The following is a 22500-nucleotide window of genomic DNA, read 5'->3' on the forward strand; positions in this document are numbered from 1 at the left end:
TTGGTAATTCGTCTGTGCATGAACGAAATAAAGAGTCCAGTCATTATTCATTTAAGGGTGGAGTCTTCGCGGCAACCGCATGCGTGACTTCGAAAGCCGAGTGAAGATGTTCATTTTATATCCACATTTATATACCTTTTTTGATCGTGCCGATACAAGGGGGTTTAGGATTCTCTCTCTCTCTCTCTCTCTCTCTCTCTCTCTCTCTCTCTCTCTCTCTCTCTCTCTCTCTCTCTCTCTCTCTCTATATATATATATATATATATATATATATATGAACATCTCCCCCTACAACTATGGGCGCAAAGGGCCTCAATGAATATGAATGACTTATAAATATGTCCTTTGCTATGAGAGATTTTGTAAGTTAACTTCATACATGCTGAATCCCGGTTAGCTTCAGTGCAAATATACTATATTTGAAGTCGTTCTGGAAAGAAATGTTTTGGATTTGATTTATCATCGTAACTAGTATTATAACCTGTGGCAAAATTAAGCAAATTAAGTTAAAGAATGAGTACTTTGTCCTGACTTCGTTTGAAAACGGTTGACTATCCGGGGTAATTGTTTGAGTGGGTAACATCTAGGAAATGCCGGATGAAGTCTTAAATTAATGAAGATTAATAACATTTGGTGTGATAAGTATTTTGAAATTAAGAACATTCGAGTGTTACTGAATAAACGAAGATAGATAACTTTTTGGGTGAAGACCATATTAGTTTCATGGGGCTTCCTCTTCCTTTTGATTTTGAATACTGTTTCCTCCGCTATTTATTTCTAGGATTGATGCTAGACTAGACAATTCACAAGCGACCACTTTGTCAATTCCTTGAGGATAGGGGAATTAGATAATTTAGAATACTGCATTTTTTTCACCCATTTATTTAATAGGCTTGTTTGTTATTTCGGAAAACTGGAAGTACAAAGAGAAGTTAAGCGAGTGTTAGTCACTAAATTGAAGAAAAAGCTGAAGTATTTGAATACCTCAATTACAAATGAATACTCCCATGGTTCGAGAATTGTGCCTCGGATATCTAAATTCAAGCGAAGATTTCTTTGTGAGACTTAGAGTTGGGTCCTGAATATATGAAAAAGAATGAAGATTTCCTAGGTTCAAAATAATTGTGTTCTGAATATACGAAGCTATTCAGCATCAATACGAAAATGAAACATGGGTTTCTGGAATTTCCAGGAATGACCGCATGAAAGTTGCTTTGTGTGATCAAATATTTGTATTCCAGATAGGATTGAGGCCATCGCAATTTTACTTATGGTTATGATTTACCCTCTGGTAGAAAATATCGTTATTTCTATCTATATATGTAATAGACTAAGTGTAAATGTCTTATGACACGTCCTCCGATTTGTTTTGACCTTTTTATGAATTTTGTCTTCCGGTTTTAATACATAAGTGAATATATTACTAGATTGTTTTTATTATTATTGATTTTTCATTTCAAGATTGTGTCCATTAGTATTGAAAGATGTTTTCACATATTGTTTGCTAATTACTTATGAATATTCTTTGACAATAAAAGGTCTGACCTTATTTTCGCTGGTTTTAGGAAAGCCTTTTTCCATATGTGAACTACATTTGATTTTGTATTGTTTTTAATTAGTATATCTTTTCCAAGTTCTTTTTATTTGATTATAATTTTTTTTATTAATATCTCCTTTCATGGTTTTTCAATAATACTTTTGGTAAAACTATATTTTGGGTATTTCCTTTTGAATATTTTGTATTAAATTACGGATCATTTATGTGTATTCTCCATTTAAACTTCGTCTTGTGTGATTGTTTACAAAATGATACTTCGAATCTTCCCCTTCAGGATTATTAACAGGTACAGAATCTTCCCATTCAGGAATATTAACAGGTACAGATGTGTATTCTCCATTTGTGGTACCAATTGAAAACGTCTGTGACTTGCAGTCTGTGGTTGGAGAGTTGCAGTAAATTTCGTTCCCGCTGGTTTTAAGTAGTCCGCTGCTTCATTGCCCTTCTGAGGTAGTGCGTAGAGGATTTGAGATAATAAAGGCCTACCTTATGCGAAATTGGCATGTTATGCCTGTCCCTGACTTATCCTAGCTAAGGGTGTTGGGGGGGGGGGGGCGGCCTAGGTTGCTGATCATATGGCCATTGTCCAGCCCTTGCCTCTTCCAGTCATGAGCGACCTCTAAACCTCAAAATGAAAAAGCAAAATATTTGCCTTTTTGAGTACTTCCAGCATGATATTTTGAGCACCAACTTTCTCATTTTTCATGTGTATGCTCTTTAAACATTTGTGAAGATATGAGATAAAAATTTACAGTTTTCCTTCCTTGAATTTACTATATGAATAAGTCCAGTGTTCGAGTCCTTTCTCACTTGAAATACTCTTTGATAAAAGTGCTTCTCTATTTTTGAGGTTATGCCAAAGGTCATCTCCCTGTAGTGTTAATGGGTGACTCTGGTCTGGTTATTTTTGTCTTAGTTACATCTGATTTTTGCCCTCCTTAGGTTTACGTGTTCTTTGGTATTACGACTTTTGTAGTAAAGGCTGATTCGAGGTCACGGTGTTACGACATTTTATGTTCGAAAGACTTAAGATTCATCAACTTTGTCTCGCCTTTGGTTGTAATCCACATGTAAGTAGACCTTATGACTAAGTATCGTATTACAGGATCTTTATGGTTAAAAAAAAAGTCTTAGGAAGATTATTTTTGGTGGTTGGTTGATCTCTTACGACGAGCGCTTGATCACGCTTTAGGGAGCCTTCATTTAAATGAAGTTGAAAAAGTTTGCTGCGCATCCTCGTTTATGAACAATTTTATTTTATTAGCAATTAGCGAGATGATATATCTGGTATTTTTTTCTAGCTTAATTTTTTAAAGGTTACTTTACAGTGGATCGATGGAATTGGATGTGTTTTTTACCGCTGATTTGTCTGATTAAAAAAAAAAAACCTATGATTGATTACTATTAGCGTTAAATGAGATTGTATTGATCCAGCTGTCAAAGGAGAATAGTTGGATCGTAAATGGAGAGTGGAGTGGCTGATGTGTGCAGACGAAACAACGCTGGTTTGGATAGTGAAGAGAAACTAGAGGGACACTTTTTATGTTAAAATAGACTTCTATTATTATTATTATTATTATTATTATTATTATTATTATTATTATTATTATTATTATTATTATTATTATTATTATTACTAGATGGGGCTCCGTATGCGATTCCAGTTTGCGTTGTAGATGATGATATGAAAGGTAACAGTCTCATTCTCTTCGTCTTCAAATGCTCCATTTGTATTATTGCGAACGATTTTCAAACAAATTTACTTTTTCATCTTTTATATTTGATAAACTGAAGTTTCTAAATTCGGTATGGGTACATATTTTTTTTTCTCGGAATCTATAGATGGTTTTCTTCAAAGAAAGCGTATTTTTAACAAGAATAGTGAAATGTTACCAAGCATTTATGATATTATTTATAAAGTAAAGGATCACTTGTGTCAGGCAGGGGTCGTACAGCAGAACTTTATTCCTCCAAGAGATTCTTCTTAATGGATATATTTTGGTTCTGTCAGCCCTGGCTCCGACAGCGGAACGGAACTTAATTTGTTATAAGGGAGTCTATCCTTGGTGTGTGTGTGTGTGTGTGTGTGTGTGTGTGTGTGTTTTCTGTCAAAAAGGTTTAAACAACAGAATTTCATTGTTCTAATCGATTCTTCTATCTAGAACACTTTAGTGTGTCAGACAGGCTTCAACAACTGAAATTCATTGGTCCAAGTCTCCAGGAACACAACTTCCATGACCAGGTGATTCTTCACAAAAAAAATAGAATTTTTAGCTCTGAGGCAGGTCTCCAACAAGAGAACAATTTGTTCTAAGTGACTTTCTTTTTGGATATATTCTTGTGCTGTCAGAAAGGGCTCCGGTGACGTAACTTGTTTGTTCCTATCGATGGTTCACAACAGTAAATTTCTTTTTTTAGCAATCTGTACCGACAAGAGAAGTTCACTGGTCCAAATTATTCTTCTAACTGGATAAATTTACCTGCTGACAGACAGGGTTTCCATACCAAATTCAGGGTTTCAAATGTTGCATTTTAATGAATGAGATGTTTTTTATTTTCTTATATTTTGATATGGAATTTTTATGGCTTGTGGTTACTTCTTTACGTAATTAGGTATTTGATTCCGTATACAGTTTATATCGTATAAGTTAATCAAATTTGGTCATATGCTGAGGATGAATCAATATTTACTTATTGTATCGTAGTTTCTAGTTTTATTTATTAGCTGGAATACTGAAAAACTCCAGGTGGATTTTCCTGTGTTTTTTTTTTTTTTTTTTTTTTTTTTTTTTTTTTTTTTTTTTTTTTTGTGATTTGGAGAGGTCTATGATAGGGCCAAAATATATATATGAGAGAGAGAGAGAGAGAGAGAGAGAGAGAGAGAGAGAGAGAGAGAGAGAGAGAGAGAGAGAGAGAGAGAGAGAGAGAGAATGTATTATTTTTCAGACTTTTTTCCTTTATTTTTTTCACTAATTTTTGTATGTAATTACCAACTTTATATGAGTACACAGTTGCAATGAACTGACAGTTCTCTTTTAAATGGCAGTTTTAATCAGATTGCATTATTTGTAAATGTAGTTGTGTGTCTGACATTTTCCAGCTCCAGTAAAAGAAACTAGAACTCTGTAAGTCTCGGAAATTGGCCAATTTTTTGTTTCCTATCCTTCCAAAAAAGAGAAAGCACAAAAAGTAAAGGAACGCTTCCTCTCCAACAAAGCTTATTCGTAGCATTGGTACAAAGTTGATTTCTCCCGTTTTATTATCTACCTCCTCCCTCCCTCCCGCCAAAAAGCAAGGAAAAAAAGAACAATTCACCAAGTACGAAACTCACGGTCTTTGAACACTTGCTATTAAAAGAGCGTCTTCTAGCATTTGTATAAAATTCATCCCTCTCTTCCTGTGCCCCCCCCCCCCCCCCCCCCTTCATCCAAATAAAAATGGCAAGGAAAAAAAAATGTATTCAACACGTACACAAACATTACGACGTAAGCTCTCGCAATTTCAACTACTGTACAGAGTATTCCAAGAGGAAAGAAGTTTTACCTTTTTTACGTTAGTCAAGAGTTGCCGTTTAAAGTACGAAAGGTTTGAATGAAAAAGTAAGGAAAAAGAAAAAAAGTAAACAAAACGCCAGCTCGCGGTATTAGCCCACCAAGTAATCCTCTGCAATTTCAAGGCAATCGAATGGGAGTAAAACGTTTAAGGGTATGTCAAAAAAAAAAAAAAAAAAAAAAAACGTTCTCGGAAGATAAAGTTACAATGCTTCTGTTTAAAGTTTAAACTACTCTGAATATTTACTCTGTGACATTTACTGTTTAGAGTGGCCTAACACGGAGTCATTTCTTGTATCTGCTTGTATTTTCTGTTAGAATTTTTCAGATTTTGTTTCTTGGTTTTCAACTTGTAATTATTAATGATCGAGATGTAATTGCGTAATGGAAATTTTTTAAGTTTTCACCGTACTGTGATATATAAATTGAAAAAAAAAATAAAGTTGCAGGTTCACCTTTGTAATCATATTTTCTTTTTAAACTGAGTCACCAAGATAATTTTTTTTCACTTGAATAAACGTAGTAAATCAACAAGCATTTGTATATTGCCCACCTCTTTTTTTTTCCCCAACTCCATTGAGTTTTACCAAATGGATGAAAATTTATATAGGCCTTTTTATTCTTTGTGAATGTTCAGCAATACATCATGATTCCATATTCTATGAATACATGCCAGTTAGAAAAACTAGTTAATATTTTATTTACAGAAGTACAACCAATACTACATCAACAATAGTGTGCGAAACAGTTATTCCAACTGTCAGAATCTCAACCTTATATATATATATATATATATATATATATATATTTGTAACCATGAACCGTGTTTGCTTATATTTATCGTCAGGTCTTAATTTTCTCCCCAACCGGATATGAATGGCATTGCGCAATTCATTTTCCCTGGTAATATTTTCTTGACCTCATACCTACCGCCAACACCAGACACTTCATAATTATACTTCGGGCAAATCATCAATCGCTGTGCATTCTTTTTTAGCTTTAATTTTAATGTAGCTCTATTTTTTTTTTCATAAAAAATCTTTCTCTTTCTTCTTTGTGGGTAATCCTCACTTTTTTCATAGATATATTTACTATTTTTCCATCTTTCCATCTTCTGAACTGACCTAGATTAGGACTTTAAGTTTGTCGTCTTATCCATGATGGGAATTTCATCGAGGTTAAATCCCACTACATCTGCATCGTGATCATTTGATAACCATGAGTTGATGTAACAACGTCCAGCTATTTGCTATCTCACACATTGCATTTTAGGGCTCTGACCTTTATGCTTGATCCGTATGTTTGTTTTTTATTGATACCATTGACGAGAAGTGCATGATACAACTTGTCATTTATTCATGTATTGCATATTTGATTTTTATTAATATTTTGTATTTGCTAATAACTTTTACTCTACAGTAAAACGATGAAGAACGTTGTTGAATTCATTCTCTCTCTCTTTCTCTCTCTCTCTCTCTCTCTCTCTCTCTCTCTCTCTCTCTCTCTCTCTCTCTCTCTCTCTCTCTCTCTCTCATAGAAAACCCTTCAGTGTAGTGAGAATTTTGATAGGTGACCACAAAAAAAGGCTAAATACCGTAGCATTGCTATATAGTCCGAACATCTTAATGTCAAACCTAGGAGATTGCATCCCCCCTTTTGTATATAAATACTTGTGGAAAACCGTAGCCTTAAACCCTGTTGCCTCCGTGACACCACTCCTGTTTTATGTAAATACTTTCTAGAATCCTTAAGAAAAAACCCTGTCTTGCGGCAACCCTTTGAAAATTATGGATAACATCTGCTGCTACATAAATACTTGTGGAAAACTATAAATATAGTACCAACCTCCACCCCTTTTACATGAATACTTACTGAAAGCAGTAAGAGTAATACCTGGTGCCCTTCTCTGCGAATACCTCATTTTTACAAATACTTGTCAAAAAGCATAGTGATAACACACATCCCCTTTTACATGAATATTTGAAGGAAAACCCCATCGCCATACCTTTACATGAAAGCAGTACGGATAACGCCTGATAACATTATGGTTAAACAGTCGTTGAAAACTGTGGTGTTAATACCTGGTGCCACCACTTTTACACATACTTTTGCTGAAAACCTGTTTTACTGAAATACTCACAGAAACCCGTAAGGATAACACCTGTGGCAACCCATTTTATAAAAATACATGCTAAAAACCAAAGGGATAACAGCTTCTGGCGCTCCCTCTTTTACATAAATATTTATGGAAGACCATAGGATAACCTCTATAACATAAATACCCGTTGAAAACCATCAGAATAGCTCTAACTGCCTCCATCTTCTTTACGGGAGTATTTTCTGAAAACCTTAGTGATAACACGTTTTGGACCATTCCCGTTAGGTAAATACTTGACGAAAACTGTTGCATAACAAACAAGGTATTTTATGTGAATACCTGTGGGAAAATGCAATCTTGTGCCACCTTAAATTCTGACTGACAACCAGAAATAATACATTCTGGCGTCAGCTCATATATAAAAGCTTATTGAAAACCGTAAGGATAACTCCCTTCGGCCGCCACTCCTTTTACATAAATATTGTCGTCAGGTGTTATCCAGGAAAGCTGTAAACATAACTCCTTGTACCAACCATTTAACATAATTACTGAAAACCGTAGAAATAACACATTCTAGCACTACCATTTATCCCGAAACACCTTAAGGAGTAATCTTTTACATATATACTTTATAAAACAGCAGCAATAACATTTGGTGCTGTTCCTTTTCCATAAATGCATGCTGAAATCCATGGGGATAACGCCTTTGGCATCATCCCATTTATAAGAAATTGATGATTAAAATATGCTTTAATATTAATTTGTTTTGACTAAATTAGTCCTAAAGTACAGCAAGAAATGGACAGTTAAGAACTTTAGAAGGTCGGTGTTCTCGTGGAATTTTTTGAATTTTTTCCTCCCTTGTATTGGCACCCTTCATGGCCGTACTTTCCCTGGCATGGAACCTTAATTTGTTTTTCTTTTTCCCCTTCCGGTCCTTTTATAGAGTGAAAGGAATGTAAGGGTTATCTTAGTTTTCCCCCGAGGGTTTATTATTTCTCATGTTTGATGTTGGCACTTGTGTTACCTTATTGCACGCGCTTTCAGAACTTGTTTTTTCCCAACCAGATTCTTATTCATTTTTTAGTACGGGCGAATTATTTTTGCATTGCTTTGTAAAAGATAACACACTTTTGAGGGATAGAATATTTATTTACTTTAGTTCAGAATATTTTTAATTCTTATTTTACATGCTTTCTAAAACATTTTGTTTTACTTTAAAAAGGTTAATAGTATTTATGTTACAACTAAAGGTTTTTCCTATTTGACATGCTTTCTGAAAGTTATTTAGGGAGTTACGTGCTTTCCTAAAAATATTTCGTCGTTGTGTAACAAAACTTGAATGTAATTTTAGCTTCATGAAATTTTATTTTTTATTTATACTTTTTTTTTTTTTGCGTTTCGGTCATACTTGTTGAACAATATATATAATTATTTATTTAATATTTTATAAGTGATTTTATTATATAGTGAACATTTTCTTTAAAAATTAAACTTCTTAGGCTAATGTTGACTTTGTCATGAGCTTAACTATTCTTAATACATCGTTAATTCCGTTATGTTTATTTTTTCGACTCTTAAGAACATGCAATATGTCAAGAATTTTCTTTTTGTTTTCTATTCTATTTTATGCAATTGCTCAGCCAATTCCAGTGACGATGAACTCCGTTATTAACACGTGATAAAAACTTAATCCCGCAAAAGGTGCTTTTCATGTTCAGTTTTGTAGTTACCGCTCACAAGAAAAGGATGGAGTATATTTTCTTTATATTTTTTATTTGTATGACATTTGGTGCCGTGTTTTACGGAAATTGTTGACATTAGTGTTCTTTGTGTTTTTGCTATGCTAGATTTTTTTGATAAGTGATTTAACCACACACACACACACATATATATATATATATATATATATATATATATTTATTTCTGTATATATGTATATATACCGTACTACATGAATTATATATGGATATTTATATCACATTGGACGTGATTTTATTGCTAGAACCCTTATTTTTTCTCATTTAGTAAAGTACTAATAAATCTTTGAATAGGCTGTACATATTTTGGGAATAATTGCATACTTTGCTTCTCCTTGTTCTAGAAATTGTGTTATGGTAGATAATAATGTTCGTTTCAAGGCGCAATGATAATTACAATTCTGATTTAAAGAAGAAAGTCTTTTGAGACGAGAGAGAGAGAGAGAGAGAGAGAGAGAGAGAGAGAGAGAGAGAGAGAGAGAGAGAGAGAGAGAGAGAGAACGTTCCCTCTTGAAGTAGAATTGTAAGCACAGCTGAGAAGGGAGAAAAGGGTCTCTCTCTCTCTCTCTCTCTCTCTCTCTCTCTCTCTCTCTCTCTGGATATCAATCTAGAGGAATCCATTGTATGCTGCATGTTTTGCAACATGCCTCACCAAATATTTGCAATCGTTGCCCCTTCTGGTTCAGCGGACGCCTTTCTCCCCCTACAGCGAAGCCTTACACTAACAGGCAGCTATTGTTTCAGCCGCCCTCCTCCTACCTGTTATTGGGTTGGCATTGTCTTTTGTATATGTGTAGTATTGTGCAGGTGAAGGAGACTGTCGTTCCCCATTGGCCTTTTCTACGAGTTATGTTTCCACATTCATTCCGTGAAAGTTTATGCCATATTCAAATGTACGTCGTCGAACATTGGGTTAATTCCACCGTCGGGTTCATTATTAATCGTAATAGAGTCTACAGCTGTTAATGAATTAAACTATTGTATTCTGGGTTAATGGAATGAATTCTCCGACTTTACAGTAGAGGAAATGGAAACGAAATTTTCTTTTACATTTATGTGAGAATTGTCTAATTTTCCATTCTCTAATTAATGCAGATTTTTTGTTTTGTTTTATTTTTTTGTTAAAAGAATGAAAATTTAAATTCATTTTTCGGATCTGTTTTTCAGTTAACGAAATTATGCTTTGCTTTGAATTCCCTAGTTTAATAAATTATTCTATTGCATTCTTGATTTAACATGATGAATTTATAGTTTAATTTTGAAGTTAATGCTACGATTATTAATATTATTATTATTATTATTATTATTATTATTATTATTATTATTATTATTGTTCATACTTATTTTTCATTGTTATTATTATTACCACCCAAACTACAATCCTAATAGAAAAAAGCAAAATGATACAAGGCAAGAGGCTCCAAGAGGAAAAGCAGCCTAATTCGAAAAGAATATATCGAAATAAAGGCTTGACGGGAAATAAATACAATGTATAAAATATATCAATATCAGTAACAATGTTAAATAGAAAAATTATATATGAATTAAAAATGTGACTTATGTCATCCTGTTCTACATCAAGATATTTGCAATAAGTTTAAGATTCTGAAGCTCCACCAATTCAATCACTAGATGAATATCCTTCAACAACTTGGTCAAAGCTGTATTAAAACTTCTAGAATATTGTGTACTGTAGTATTGAGCCTTATGATGGAAAAGGTAACTCTTAGAATTAACTTCATATGAAGTACTGCCTACTGGGTGGTGCAGTCTGGGAATATCTTCATGCTTAGGGTAGTCAGAAATACGAAAAATCTAATGCAATATGCACACAAAACTAACTGAACAACAGTGCCAAAAATTAATATCTCGATAAGGTATAAGGAATTTGATAACAAATTAAGATGAGAGTCCGCAGCTAAAGACCAGACAGGAGGACGGTAGTCAAAACATGGCAGAATAAACGAATTAAGACATTTAGTCAAGATAGACTGTTCCCCTACAATCTACGAAACATTCTTGATAATTACATGACGCAATACAAATCACGACATATAGAATAGTGATAAAATACTGTATTTGCGTATAACAGTTACTAACTGTTATCTCAACATTTCGCTATTTTACCGTACCTGGTTTGTAATACTAAGTCGCCAAAGGCGGACATGATCACGTCAACAGATCAAATATGCAAAGTATTTGCTCCAAAAATACTCGAGAAATAAAAATTTTCTTACGAATTTAGAAGCTCAGACCTGGTAAAATTGAATGAAATTTTGACAGGGTAATGAATAATTCTGGCCTCTCTCTCTCTCCATGCCGGTTTCTTTGTGCTCTACCCAGACGCTTTGGCGAGAGAATGTGCGATGCTTCCATGGTTGCAACCTTGGAGATACACAGGTAATATCAATAAACATACGTTTATACATGGGCCTCACTGCGCTATGATTATTTTTTGGAAATATTTAGATTTGTGTTTAAAAACAAAGGGTATATCCACTGTGTATGACCTTCGTAGACCTACGAATTGGACATTACCCTAAAAAAAGTGGGATTCCCTATTAACATCTACTCTATACCGCCAACTAAATCCGATTTTAAACACTCGCAACAGACCTTACAGCAAAGTACAGAAGACATCAAACAAACTATGACGTGTCTATGCAGTGAACCCACAATTGGGCGAGATTTATAATCATTTTTAAATGTTTATGATATACATTACTATCGGGCTCAAGATAAATATAAGAAAGAGACAGATGGCGAGAACGGAATATGTAATGGCGGATGAAATTTCATTGTAAGGAAAAAGGATTAATGAGGTAGGATAATTTAAATATTTAGCACTCCAATACAGTCTTTAGAATTGGAGTTTAATGAAAGATTGAAAAAAGAAAATCAGATAATGGCTAGGTTAATTAAATTTGGAGATCGATCCGCCGAAATTATATATAAAAAACCGGGCTGTATATCAGTTCAGCGAGATCCGTGTTACTGTATGGACATGAGTCGCGCTATGGCAATGAAACGATATGCAACAGATTTTGTAGCTATGAGAACAATGCTCCCAGAAGATATTGGGAGTTAAATGGCAGGACATGAAACCACGAGAGAGATTACTCGAGTGCCATATGTGAATGAGTTCTTGGTGAGGGGTAGATGGAGATGGTTTGGGCATGCTCTTTGCACTCCCCATGAGATTAGTTCACCAAACTTTTAACTGGGCTAGAAGAGTAGGAAGATACAGGTCTTCATGGCTAAGGAATATGAAGCGTGAAGTAGATGATGAATACATAAGTATTGATTTAAAAGCTCAAGATAGAGACGACTGGCTAAATCTAAACAAGGCCCTCTGTGTCAATAGTTGTAGGAGATAAGGATTTTGATACGTTACATTACGGTACATTATCCAATGTTTCTATTACAACGCAAGGTATCCCAGTGGGAAAGCAACCCAGTGTGGTAATGTAACAGAGAACTAATAAAGTATATACAGTATGACAAATAGTTTTTTTTAATATATTACAGTAATATTAGTTAACAACGTTAAAATATATTTGTCGTTTATAAACTAAGACACGAAAACGGTGTCAACCTGTTCCATAGAAAAGGATTTGCAACAAGTTTAAACTAAGGAATCCCCATCGATTCAACCATCAAATTAGTAAGCTCATTCCAAAATATGGTCACAGCTGGAATAAAATTATTAGAATATTGGGTAGTATTGAACCTTATGATGGAGATTGTAAAGCTATTATAGTTAACTGCATAGCTATTACTTATAGATTATTAGAACAAACTTTTCAGGTTAGTCCTGAAGTCCAGAATATAAACTTGTATTCGGCTTTAAAATGTATGCCCTCGTTAGTGATGATAATATAGATGATAATTAGAATCTCTATGATAAAACATTTGATAAACTCTGCTTTTAGACATAATGTCTAGCCTGGGGCCAACATATGTTACCACTGGCCCATTTCTAATTACGCTGAATGAAGGAACCTTGGTGTGAGCTTTAGGACAATTCATAAAGTCTTCTTTGTCTGGACTTGCCATCTCAAGTAATTTTTAATAGCATGGGTGCACTATGGATGTTAATAATAAAGTTTGGAACGCTTTAGGAAATTCTATCGGGCTAATTAAAAAGTGTGTACCCTCCCATAAAAGCATGGTAAAAAAAACCAAGACAATTGTTTACAGTTTTTATTGTTTGGTGATATGAATTTGTTTTATCGGGAACTATATTCCTGAAGCTTTCCTAAAGGAATAGCGCTTTGAGAAGTATAGTTATGTCTTTCTTCTTGGGAGAAGATTAAGACTTATACATTAGCGCTTTCAGTTTACACGTATATCCAGGTAAATTATGCGGCCGCCAAATGGAGGAAACCTGTTGTCAGTGCCATGAAGCAAGTTGTTGTTATGACAAATGTGCAGGTAAACAATAAGTGTCAACAGCGAATTTGATAATAAATTAAACACAAATATGTGCTTCGCCGTGTGACGACCCCTATTAGTTTAGCTTATAATTACTCATTATTATTCATTGTCATTTCAGGTGCATGATTTATGTTGCGATAAATATTATGAAAGTAGGTCTGGGAATTTATAGTAGTGGGTATGATCACATAGATACGCAATAAAGAGCAAATATTATCCAATTTTTCTTTTCAATGGTGTCTATTTATGCAGGATGTTTTGGTGCATAATATATTCAAGTGCATTTTAATATCACTCTGTGAGAAATAATTCAAGTAAACTTTCTCAAAATAGAATAACTAATGTTTGAAAGAGAAATTGGAGAGAGAGAGAGAGAAAAAAAGAATAAAAAGTGAGATTAGAGAACAAATATTTACTTTCAAATGACCACAGTATAGTCTGGAAATTAACTTCTCATTTTTGCTATAATGAAGAGGTTGGTGGGATGGCAAAATCAGAGTCCTTTTCTTGCCAGTTCAGGAAAGTTAGCAAATTGTGGATTTTTATAAGAGTTTCCAATAGATGAAGCAGCAAAAGAGTTCCAAAGCTTGAAAAAAGATTTCATTTAGGGCTATTAATTGTTACTTATGAAATTGAATTTTCATATCCACTTTGCTTGAAACAATTACGGGAAACTTTCATTTCTTATCATAAATTTTGAGGAAATCCTTCATTGGTTATATTGTGGTTTAAGTTGATGTAATTATTAATTTTAGCAACAATTCCCGCTTCCAGCTGTGCCATAGTTTCAATCCCTCTTCGGTCTGACAGTCTGACAAATGCAATCAATATCTCCGAGAATTAAACTTCAAGTTATTGGCTGCTACATTTGCTGTCGACAGATATGTGTGTATTATCAGCTGGCTTTGAATGGTGTATACCGTTACTATAACGATGTGTCAATTATATATTCCAAGTTGCCTTTTCTCTCCAGCTAAATCTGTCTTCCATGAGCCTTCAAATTCTTGTCTTGTAGATTCTTGTCTACCTTTCATGGTATTTCACTTTTTCTCCCGTCTTTTTCTCCTAGAAGTCCCGGGATATCTACTCCAATCGACTTCGGCTTTATATTAGATATTCACTTTGAGATTCAATCTTGTAGAAGACCTTGGGAGTCGTTTGTGAGCAGCAGTAGGCTATGGGAAATGTTTTCCATACAATAGATTGCTTTAGAGTTGCTTACCGGAATAGGTATATTAATATTCTTTTTTAATATTTTGTGGTAATTCCATTATTATAAATATTTATCGGAATGTAATTATGATAATTATATTTCCTTACTTTTATTTTCCAACATTTTAATATTTATATTGTACTGATTTATAATAGGTGTTTATTTTTAATTATTTTTCTTTCATGTACGTAATTAATTTCCATATAACTTCAACACATTATTAATCGAGTTAGGCTGCTGCTTATTACTGTTTGCAATATTAACAAGGATTATTTTTATATATAATTATTTAGGAAGTACTTGTTTATAAGTTTTGTAAATGATATACACTTTTTAATCTAAAGTCGGTTATTTGTTCTGAGGTTATGTAGATTCAAATAGGTTCATTTTTACTTTTATATATATATATATATATATATATATATATATACATATATATATATATATATATATATATATATATATATATATATATATATTCATATACATACATATATATTATATATATATTATATATATAATTATATATATATTTATATATATATACATATACAGTATATATATATATATATATATATATATATATATATATATATATATATATGTATATATATAGTGAGAGAGAGAGACTTATGAGCGTCACTTACATGGGGAAGGTGGTATGTATAAGTACAGCATTTAGATGTAATTTGGGGCAAAAAATCTCATAAAATACGATGTTTATGTCCTGGTAACACGTTCATTAATGTCCCATTGGTTGAGATTAAAGTCTTTAAACGTTTACTGGAGAGAGAGGATTAATGTTCGTTCTATTTGCATTTCAAAAGATATGTTTAGCAGAATTAGATGACTAGGGAAGTAATGGATATTTATTTCAAATATTAGTTTTTTATTGAAAGTGTTGGTAATGGCAATGCTATTTGCAAATTGGTTTTTAACACGTTTGGTGAGATTGCAAGCATATTCTTATTAGGTATTCAGTTTGGATAACTGTACCCTTATCTATTTATCTAATTATCTATCTATCTATATATATATAAATATGTATATATATTATATATGATATTTAAACACACACACATATATATATATGTGTGTATATATATATATATATATATATATATATATATACATATATATATACATACACACACACACACACACACATATATATATATATATATATATATATATATATATATATGTATATATATATATATGTAGTGTGTGTATATATTAGGTATTCAGTTTGGATAACTGTACCGTTATCTATCTATCTATTTATTTACATTATATGTATATATATATGTGTGTGTGCGTGTATATATATCTATCTATCTATCTATATATATGTGTATATATATATATATATATATATATATATATATATATATATACTGTATATATACACACGTATATTATTTTCTAATTCGCAGATAAACGCACGGAAGCATTGCTTTCATGTTTTTTTGTGTGTGCAAATAGACATTTTCTTTCCTCTAAACGTTCTCTGCAGTCTCTTGACAACCCTTTATGATTGTTCCATAATAATAATTATAATTATATTAATGTTCCAATGTAATTGTTATGCCCGCTTAAAGCGCGATGTTTAGACAGCCGGGTTTTGATGAAATAAGGAGAGAAATTCCAATGAAATCATGATTGGATAAGTGACGATGACTTTTAGTATAAAAGATTAAGCCAATTAAGGATTCTGTTATATATTTTCCTGTCGATAAAGAAATGGTGTTTGTGTAAGGGGAGAGGGTGGATACGTTTTTACACTGGGACAGGGACAATTGCTATTAATGTTAAAAGTGTTTGTTTGTGTAGTACAGTGTAGTTATGATTTTGTAAACGGTCTTCTTCAATCCTAAAGAGACGCTGACTGACGGTGTGTACAGTCGGGCAGCGTCTTAAAACTACTCTCTAAATGTCGTCAGACTCTCTCTCTCTCTCTCTCTCTCTCTCTCTCTCTCTCTCTCTCTCTCTCTCTCTCTCTCTCTCTCTCTCTCTCTCTCTTCCAATCCATTGGCTTTTAATTGAGCCAGTATATTTGTTTTTGGTATGCACATCATACGCACTGCCCGCAGATGAACAGAGGTAAGTGAATCCCTTTTTCTTCAATTTTCGGAGTGTATGACCATATTTGTTGCAACTTTAGTTTCTTGTATAAAATCAAGTGGTTAGTGTCGTATTCATACCGAGAATCTTTTTCGTATGAATGTTGTTCCTCGAGAAGAATTTGTACATCCACACTTTTCATAAAAAAAAGGCAACTATAGTAGCATAAAGAGAGAACAAAGTTGCGTTGACCATCATAGTTACGAGATAAAATAACCGGTTGATGGCAAGGATAAAAGGATTGTTACGAAAAATTTGAAAATTGCTACCAAAGTATTGATAGCAGTAAGGAAAACGCTAACTTCATAGAATGAATTGATGACAGTGAAACAAATTATTGCAGCTCCTGTATTAAAGGAAGGTTTGGGATATTTTACCTAACATGATAAAGACCCATATTAACGACGGTGTCAATGACCTTTCATGTCACGACGTTAAAGAACTTCAAATCTATTACTCAGGCGAAGTCAACAAACTCAGATGTGTGCTTGTGAGGATACATCATCAGTGACCGTGAACTAATTGATCCTAGGAGCGATTTTTTTTTTTGGTAGCATTTCGGGGCGTGTAATTTTCTATAGTGTCTTAGGACATTGTAATTCTTGAAAAATCTCATATGTTTCTCCAGATTAATTTATGACAAAGCATTTCTGAAATTATATCTATATATTGCTTCGTGTAGCATCTCAGTCCGTGACATTTATGGTAATTTAGGATATGTTACTCAGTTGAACGTTATGGGTCATACAACCATTTCCAAAATCTTCGAAAATTTTACTTCACAGATTGACTTGGAATGCAGAACTTCTTACAGAGTCTAACATTTATAATTTTGTGAAATGTGTTAGCACATATTACCGTTTGCTACATCTTGAGATATGCTGAATCCTAGAACATTGGCCATACGTACTGTAGTGTCTTGCAAAATGTTATGAAAAGTTAACCCTTTTCTACTTTATCATAGTAGCGTCAGCTTTTTGGAAAAAGCCACCTAGTTAGATTTATCAAAATGGTCATTTGAAATTCTTTGCCATATGAAAATATTCCAGAATCCTCGAGGATATGGTGTGCTATAGCGACTTTCCTTAAAATCATGATTTTGTGGAAATTCACATTTTTGTATTTACAAGGAATATTTAGTTATAAGGTAATGAATGAATGTGATATTTTAAAGTCCTTCTATATTTGAAAGGAGTTTCAGAATCATAAAGAATTTCGTATATTAAAGGTTTTGTATTTTTTACTTTAATGGATTTTCATATATCCACAATTTGAAGGAATTCAAGTTTTTCAAATTAGAAATCCATATTAATAGCAAACAAATATGATGTAAACCAGAATGTAAGAACTTACGAAAATTAAAATGTCGGATTCTTCGTTAAGATGCATCTTGGGCATTTTTGTCATGAACGTTGTCTTTTAAGGCTAACTGTGACCCATTGGCAAATCATAGCAGACCTCTCACCCTCACTCGGTTTCTTTGAGTTTATGGGACGGGCAACTTCTGGTGGCTTAGTCGAATCATCGGCAACTCGCTATCTTTATTCCCAGACTTCAAGTCTTGCTCACGGCTTGAGAGGTTTTATGCGAAAAATCGCGTACTTACTTCTCCTGGGATCTAATTTAGTTTTACTCCCTTATGGCATATATTGGGCGAAAAATGGCTTAAACGCGATCGGATGTAACGTAATGTAATGTTTTGTCCCAAGACATAGTGCTACCGCATAGTGACCGGTCATTTCCCTCTGTCTCTCACGAGTAACCTTCAGCAAGCTCAGGTTTAAAAGAAATGAAGTTTCCTAACCTTAAAGGAAATGATAGACATGTCACTTGAAGTAAGGAGGACCATGCCACCTAGAGAAAATGTAAATAAAGAAGATAGGAAATGGTTCCATTGCTTTGTGGTTGTGGGGAAGGGAATATTAACCTAACCGTATTATTATTATTATTATTAATATTATTATTATTATTATTAATATTATTATTATTATTATTATTATTATTATTATTATTATTATTATTATTTGCTAAGCTACAATCCTAGGTATAAAAGCAGGATGCTATAAGTCCAAAAGGAAAAAAGCCCAGTGAGGAAAGGAAATAACGAAACTACAAGAGAAGAAATTAACAATTAAAATATATATTTTAAGGAGAGTAACAACATTAAAATAAATATTCCAAGAAGAGTAACAACCTTAAAATAATTTTTTCATATATAAACTATAAAAACATTAAAATAAAACAAGTGGTTGGGAAATAAGATTGAGTAGTGTGCCCGAGTGTACCTTCAAGCAAGAGAACTCTACCCCAAGACAGTGGAAGACCATGATACAGAGGCTATGGCACTATCCAAAAGAAAACAGTGGTTTGATTTTGGAGTGTCCTTCTCCTAGAAGAGCTGCTTACCATAGCTAAAGTGTCTTTCCTACCCTTACCAAGAGGAAAGTAACCACTGAACAGTTACATTGTATTAGTTAACCCCTTGAGTGAGGAAAAAGTGTTTGGTAATCTCAGTGTTGGCAGGTGTATGAGGATAGAAGAGAATGTGTAAAGAATAGACCAGAATATTCGGTTTATGTGTAGGTGAAAGGAAAATGAGCCGTAACAAGAGAAGGATCCAATGTAGTACTGTCTGTCCAGTCAAAGGACCCAATAACTCTCTAGCGGTAGTATCTCAACAGGTGGCTGGTGCCCTGGTCAAACGTTGATTTTTAACGGATGTATCGAATAGCTATTGGGGGGGGGGGGTTGGATGGATTTCGTATAACTAGCCCTTGGAAACCATTTCAAAACTGTATATCCCTTTACGGGCTACCAAGGAGCAAGCAGTCTGCAACACCTAATAAAGATTTTTACTAAATATAACTTCTTGGTACAGCGAGTTATCATATGTGCAGACCTAAAGGTTGCCCTTTTAAAAGATTCATACGATTCTTTTGCCTCTCGCATGAAGATGATTCTGCTGAAACAAATGAGGATTTGATATGCGATGGCATGACATCTGCATGAGGCTTTGCCATATTTTCTCTGTAGTCGATACATAACGAAAAAAAAAAAATCCAAATGGTTATTACTGGCTTGAAGTAACGGGAGTGCCACACATTTTTAAGTGGCGAGGGATTTGAGTATGTTTAGAAAGAGGAACAATCTTTGTAATTCAAGAGTGTAGTAGATACATTAGCATATTGATGAAACTTGAGTCATCATTTTATTTAAGATTAGATGCTCAAAGCAATTGTATCTAACTAGCCTCCGTATATTTTCTTTATACTGGACATAGATGACGAGAATTGAGTTAGGTATTTGTATGGCATTCTTACAAGCTATCCAAAATCCTTTTAGCAATTTGTGTGTGAATTTTTCGCCTAAGTTTGTTTATGTTTAATATAAAAGATAAAATAAATCTCTAGTTTGGAGTAGAAAACCAACTGCTCCAATTTTCTCGCAAATAATGGTTACCTGTGGATGAGATATCTTTACCAATTCATGTTCTATTTTATAAGATATTTAAAGCACCTTTATGCCTGCTTTCAGGATCGAATGTTTTCAAAGTCTTTTATTTTGTGATGAAGAAGAAGTACTTACATATGTTGAGGGGTGAGTTGTATCGTAAATTCTTGATGGGCCCCTGAAATGTTTTGCATCTCTACTTTCGACTTACATCGCCTCAATTAATAGTTTCAAAAATTTTCAGTGATTTTGTCAGTGGGTGTTTATAGTGAAATGCCAATTTATCTTGTTTTTTTTTTGTGTGTATAAGTAAAATATAACATTTTCTCTCTCTCTCTCTCTCTCTCTCTCTCTCTCTCTCTCTCTCTCTCTCTCTCTCTCTCTCTCTCTCTCTCTCTCTCTCTTATACATTTATATCTTCCATTTGTGAATTGGCCTCCTAACCTAATAGGCGATTCAAGCCAGGTTGAAAACCGTAGCAACTGCGCTGTAGACAGGAAAAATGGGGCGTGGCTCCATCCGGAGTTTTTTTTTTTTTTTTTTTTTTTTTTTTTTTTTTTTTTTTTTTTTATAACAAAACGTAAACACATAAATCTGCCCAACGTTCACAATGTTTCATTGCAAGTCCCTCCCTAAATCCAAGTTGTTCAGCTTTATTCATAACAGGGTCGTTCGACATTTCTGTTTTTGAGATGGTTGCATTTTCCATGCAGGACACGAAGAGCTCAGTTCTCACTTATTCTAATGCTCTTTTTTTTTCAGGAAAAACTGCATAATGTATGCAATCACTGCTGTTTAATTCAGACATGCTTTTTACCTTCATGTAATTTTACAATAGCCTTCATTCATATTTTATGAGCTTTGACAGTTGGCTGCAGAAATACTCGGCTTGGTTTGGAATGAAATATTTTCAGGCATTATTTGTAACTTTCCATTTGTATGTTACTATGTTATTTTCCGACAAAGGGGAAACCAAGTGAACGAAAGTTTCCCTTTCGTGCTTCTCATGTGTGTATGGTTCCTTTCCTAAACCGTTTTCCCCTAAAAGGATGGGAACTGGGAAAAAAACTGAACATTAGTTACAACCCCATTCATCCTCTAACTGCAGAGTCATAGATCTCGTCTCCAGAAAAAAATAAACTGTTTCTTTATCGCGTCATTTGGTAGAAGATATTGCTACGGCTCTCTCTCTCTCTCTCTCTCTCTCTCTCTCTCTCTCTCTCTCTCTCTCTCTCTCTCTCTCTCTCTCTCTCTATATATATATATACATATATATAAATATATTTATATATACATATATATATTTATATATACATATATATTTATATATATACATATATATTTATATATATATACTTAAATATAAATATATATATATGTATATATATATATATATATATATATATATATATGTATATATATATATATAATATACAGTATATATACGGCTTTACAACTAGTGTTGCAAATTTATTTTTTTGTAATAATAATAATAATGATAATAATAATGATAACGCTATGAACCGTTTCTTTTATTTTTACCATTATATTTTATCAAAAACTGCAGTAGTAAATTTTCAGTCACTGTGATTTATAAACCTTTTTATTTTCTCATCATCACTATGAAATATATTACACAGCCAGTAAGGAAATTCATGGGATGAAAAGTGTTTATTAATTTGAAGTTTTATAGTGTAGCTGTCAGGCAGTGTCATGTTTTTAATTTTCAGATAACAAGACATCTCCAGATTTTACACCGTGACTTGGTGTTCGTTTAGGTTTTGTTACATTTTCTTAAATTTTTTAAGGATTCACCTGATTTATGTGTAGGCTTCCTATTTTCGTCATTCATGTTTGGACATTCCTATGTAATGTTCTTATACTCTAACAACCAAGCTCGCCATAGAATAGTCTAATTATTGGAGTTATTAGTATTGTACAGAGAGAGAGAGAGAGAGAGAGAGAGAGAGAGAGAGAGAGAGAGAGAGAGAGAGATTGGTTTTAGTATTTAGTTTCCCTGTAATTGTTGATAAGAAAAATAAAACATACTTATTCCCTTATAAATATATTCGTAAGTACCCAATCAAATAAGTTTACACTTATATAATCATAAGGATTATATCCTCAGATATATAATAGAGCACCGGAACATTCAAATTGTTTACATGTTCTCAGGAAAAGTATATAAGTATATTATTCTAATGGATAATGTTCTCAGATGCGTAACGAAGCAAGTTGTTTACCCCCTTCTCGTTTTTCTCTTTACAGATGTAGCGCCTTACTTACATATCACGCGCATGTCAGTTCCT

At 33.3% G+C, this 22500-nt stretch overlaps 1 protein-coding gene across 3 annotated transcripts in view; it reads left to right on the top strand.

Moving 5' to 3' along the window:
- Positions 1-22500, top strand: part of LOC137656131 (uncharacterized) — a 76645-nt gene that overhangs the window by 45641 nt on the left and 8504 nt on the right. For all 3 annotated transcript variants that reach the window (XM_068390310.1, XM_068390309.1, XM_068390311.1), the window contains exon 2: positions 22460-22500. This exon is cut by the window's right edge and continues 307 nt beyond it. In XM_068390310.1, the coding sequence (XP_068246411.1) occupies positions 22460-22500 (41 nt within the window). The remainder of the gene's footprint in view (positions 1-22459) is intronic.

This window comes from Palaemon carinicauda, chromosome 17, assembly GCF_036898095.1.
Source record: "Palaemon carinicauda isolate YSFRI2023 chromosome 17, ASM3689809v2, whole genome shotgun sequence".
Classification (NCBI taxonomy): Eukaryota; Metazoa; Arthropoda; class Malacostraca; order Decapoda; family Palaemonidae; genus Palaemon; species Palaemon carinicauda.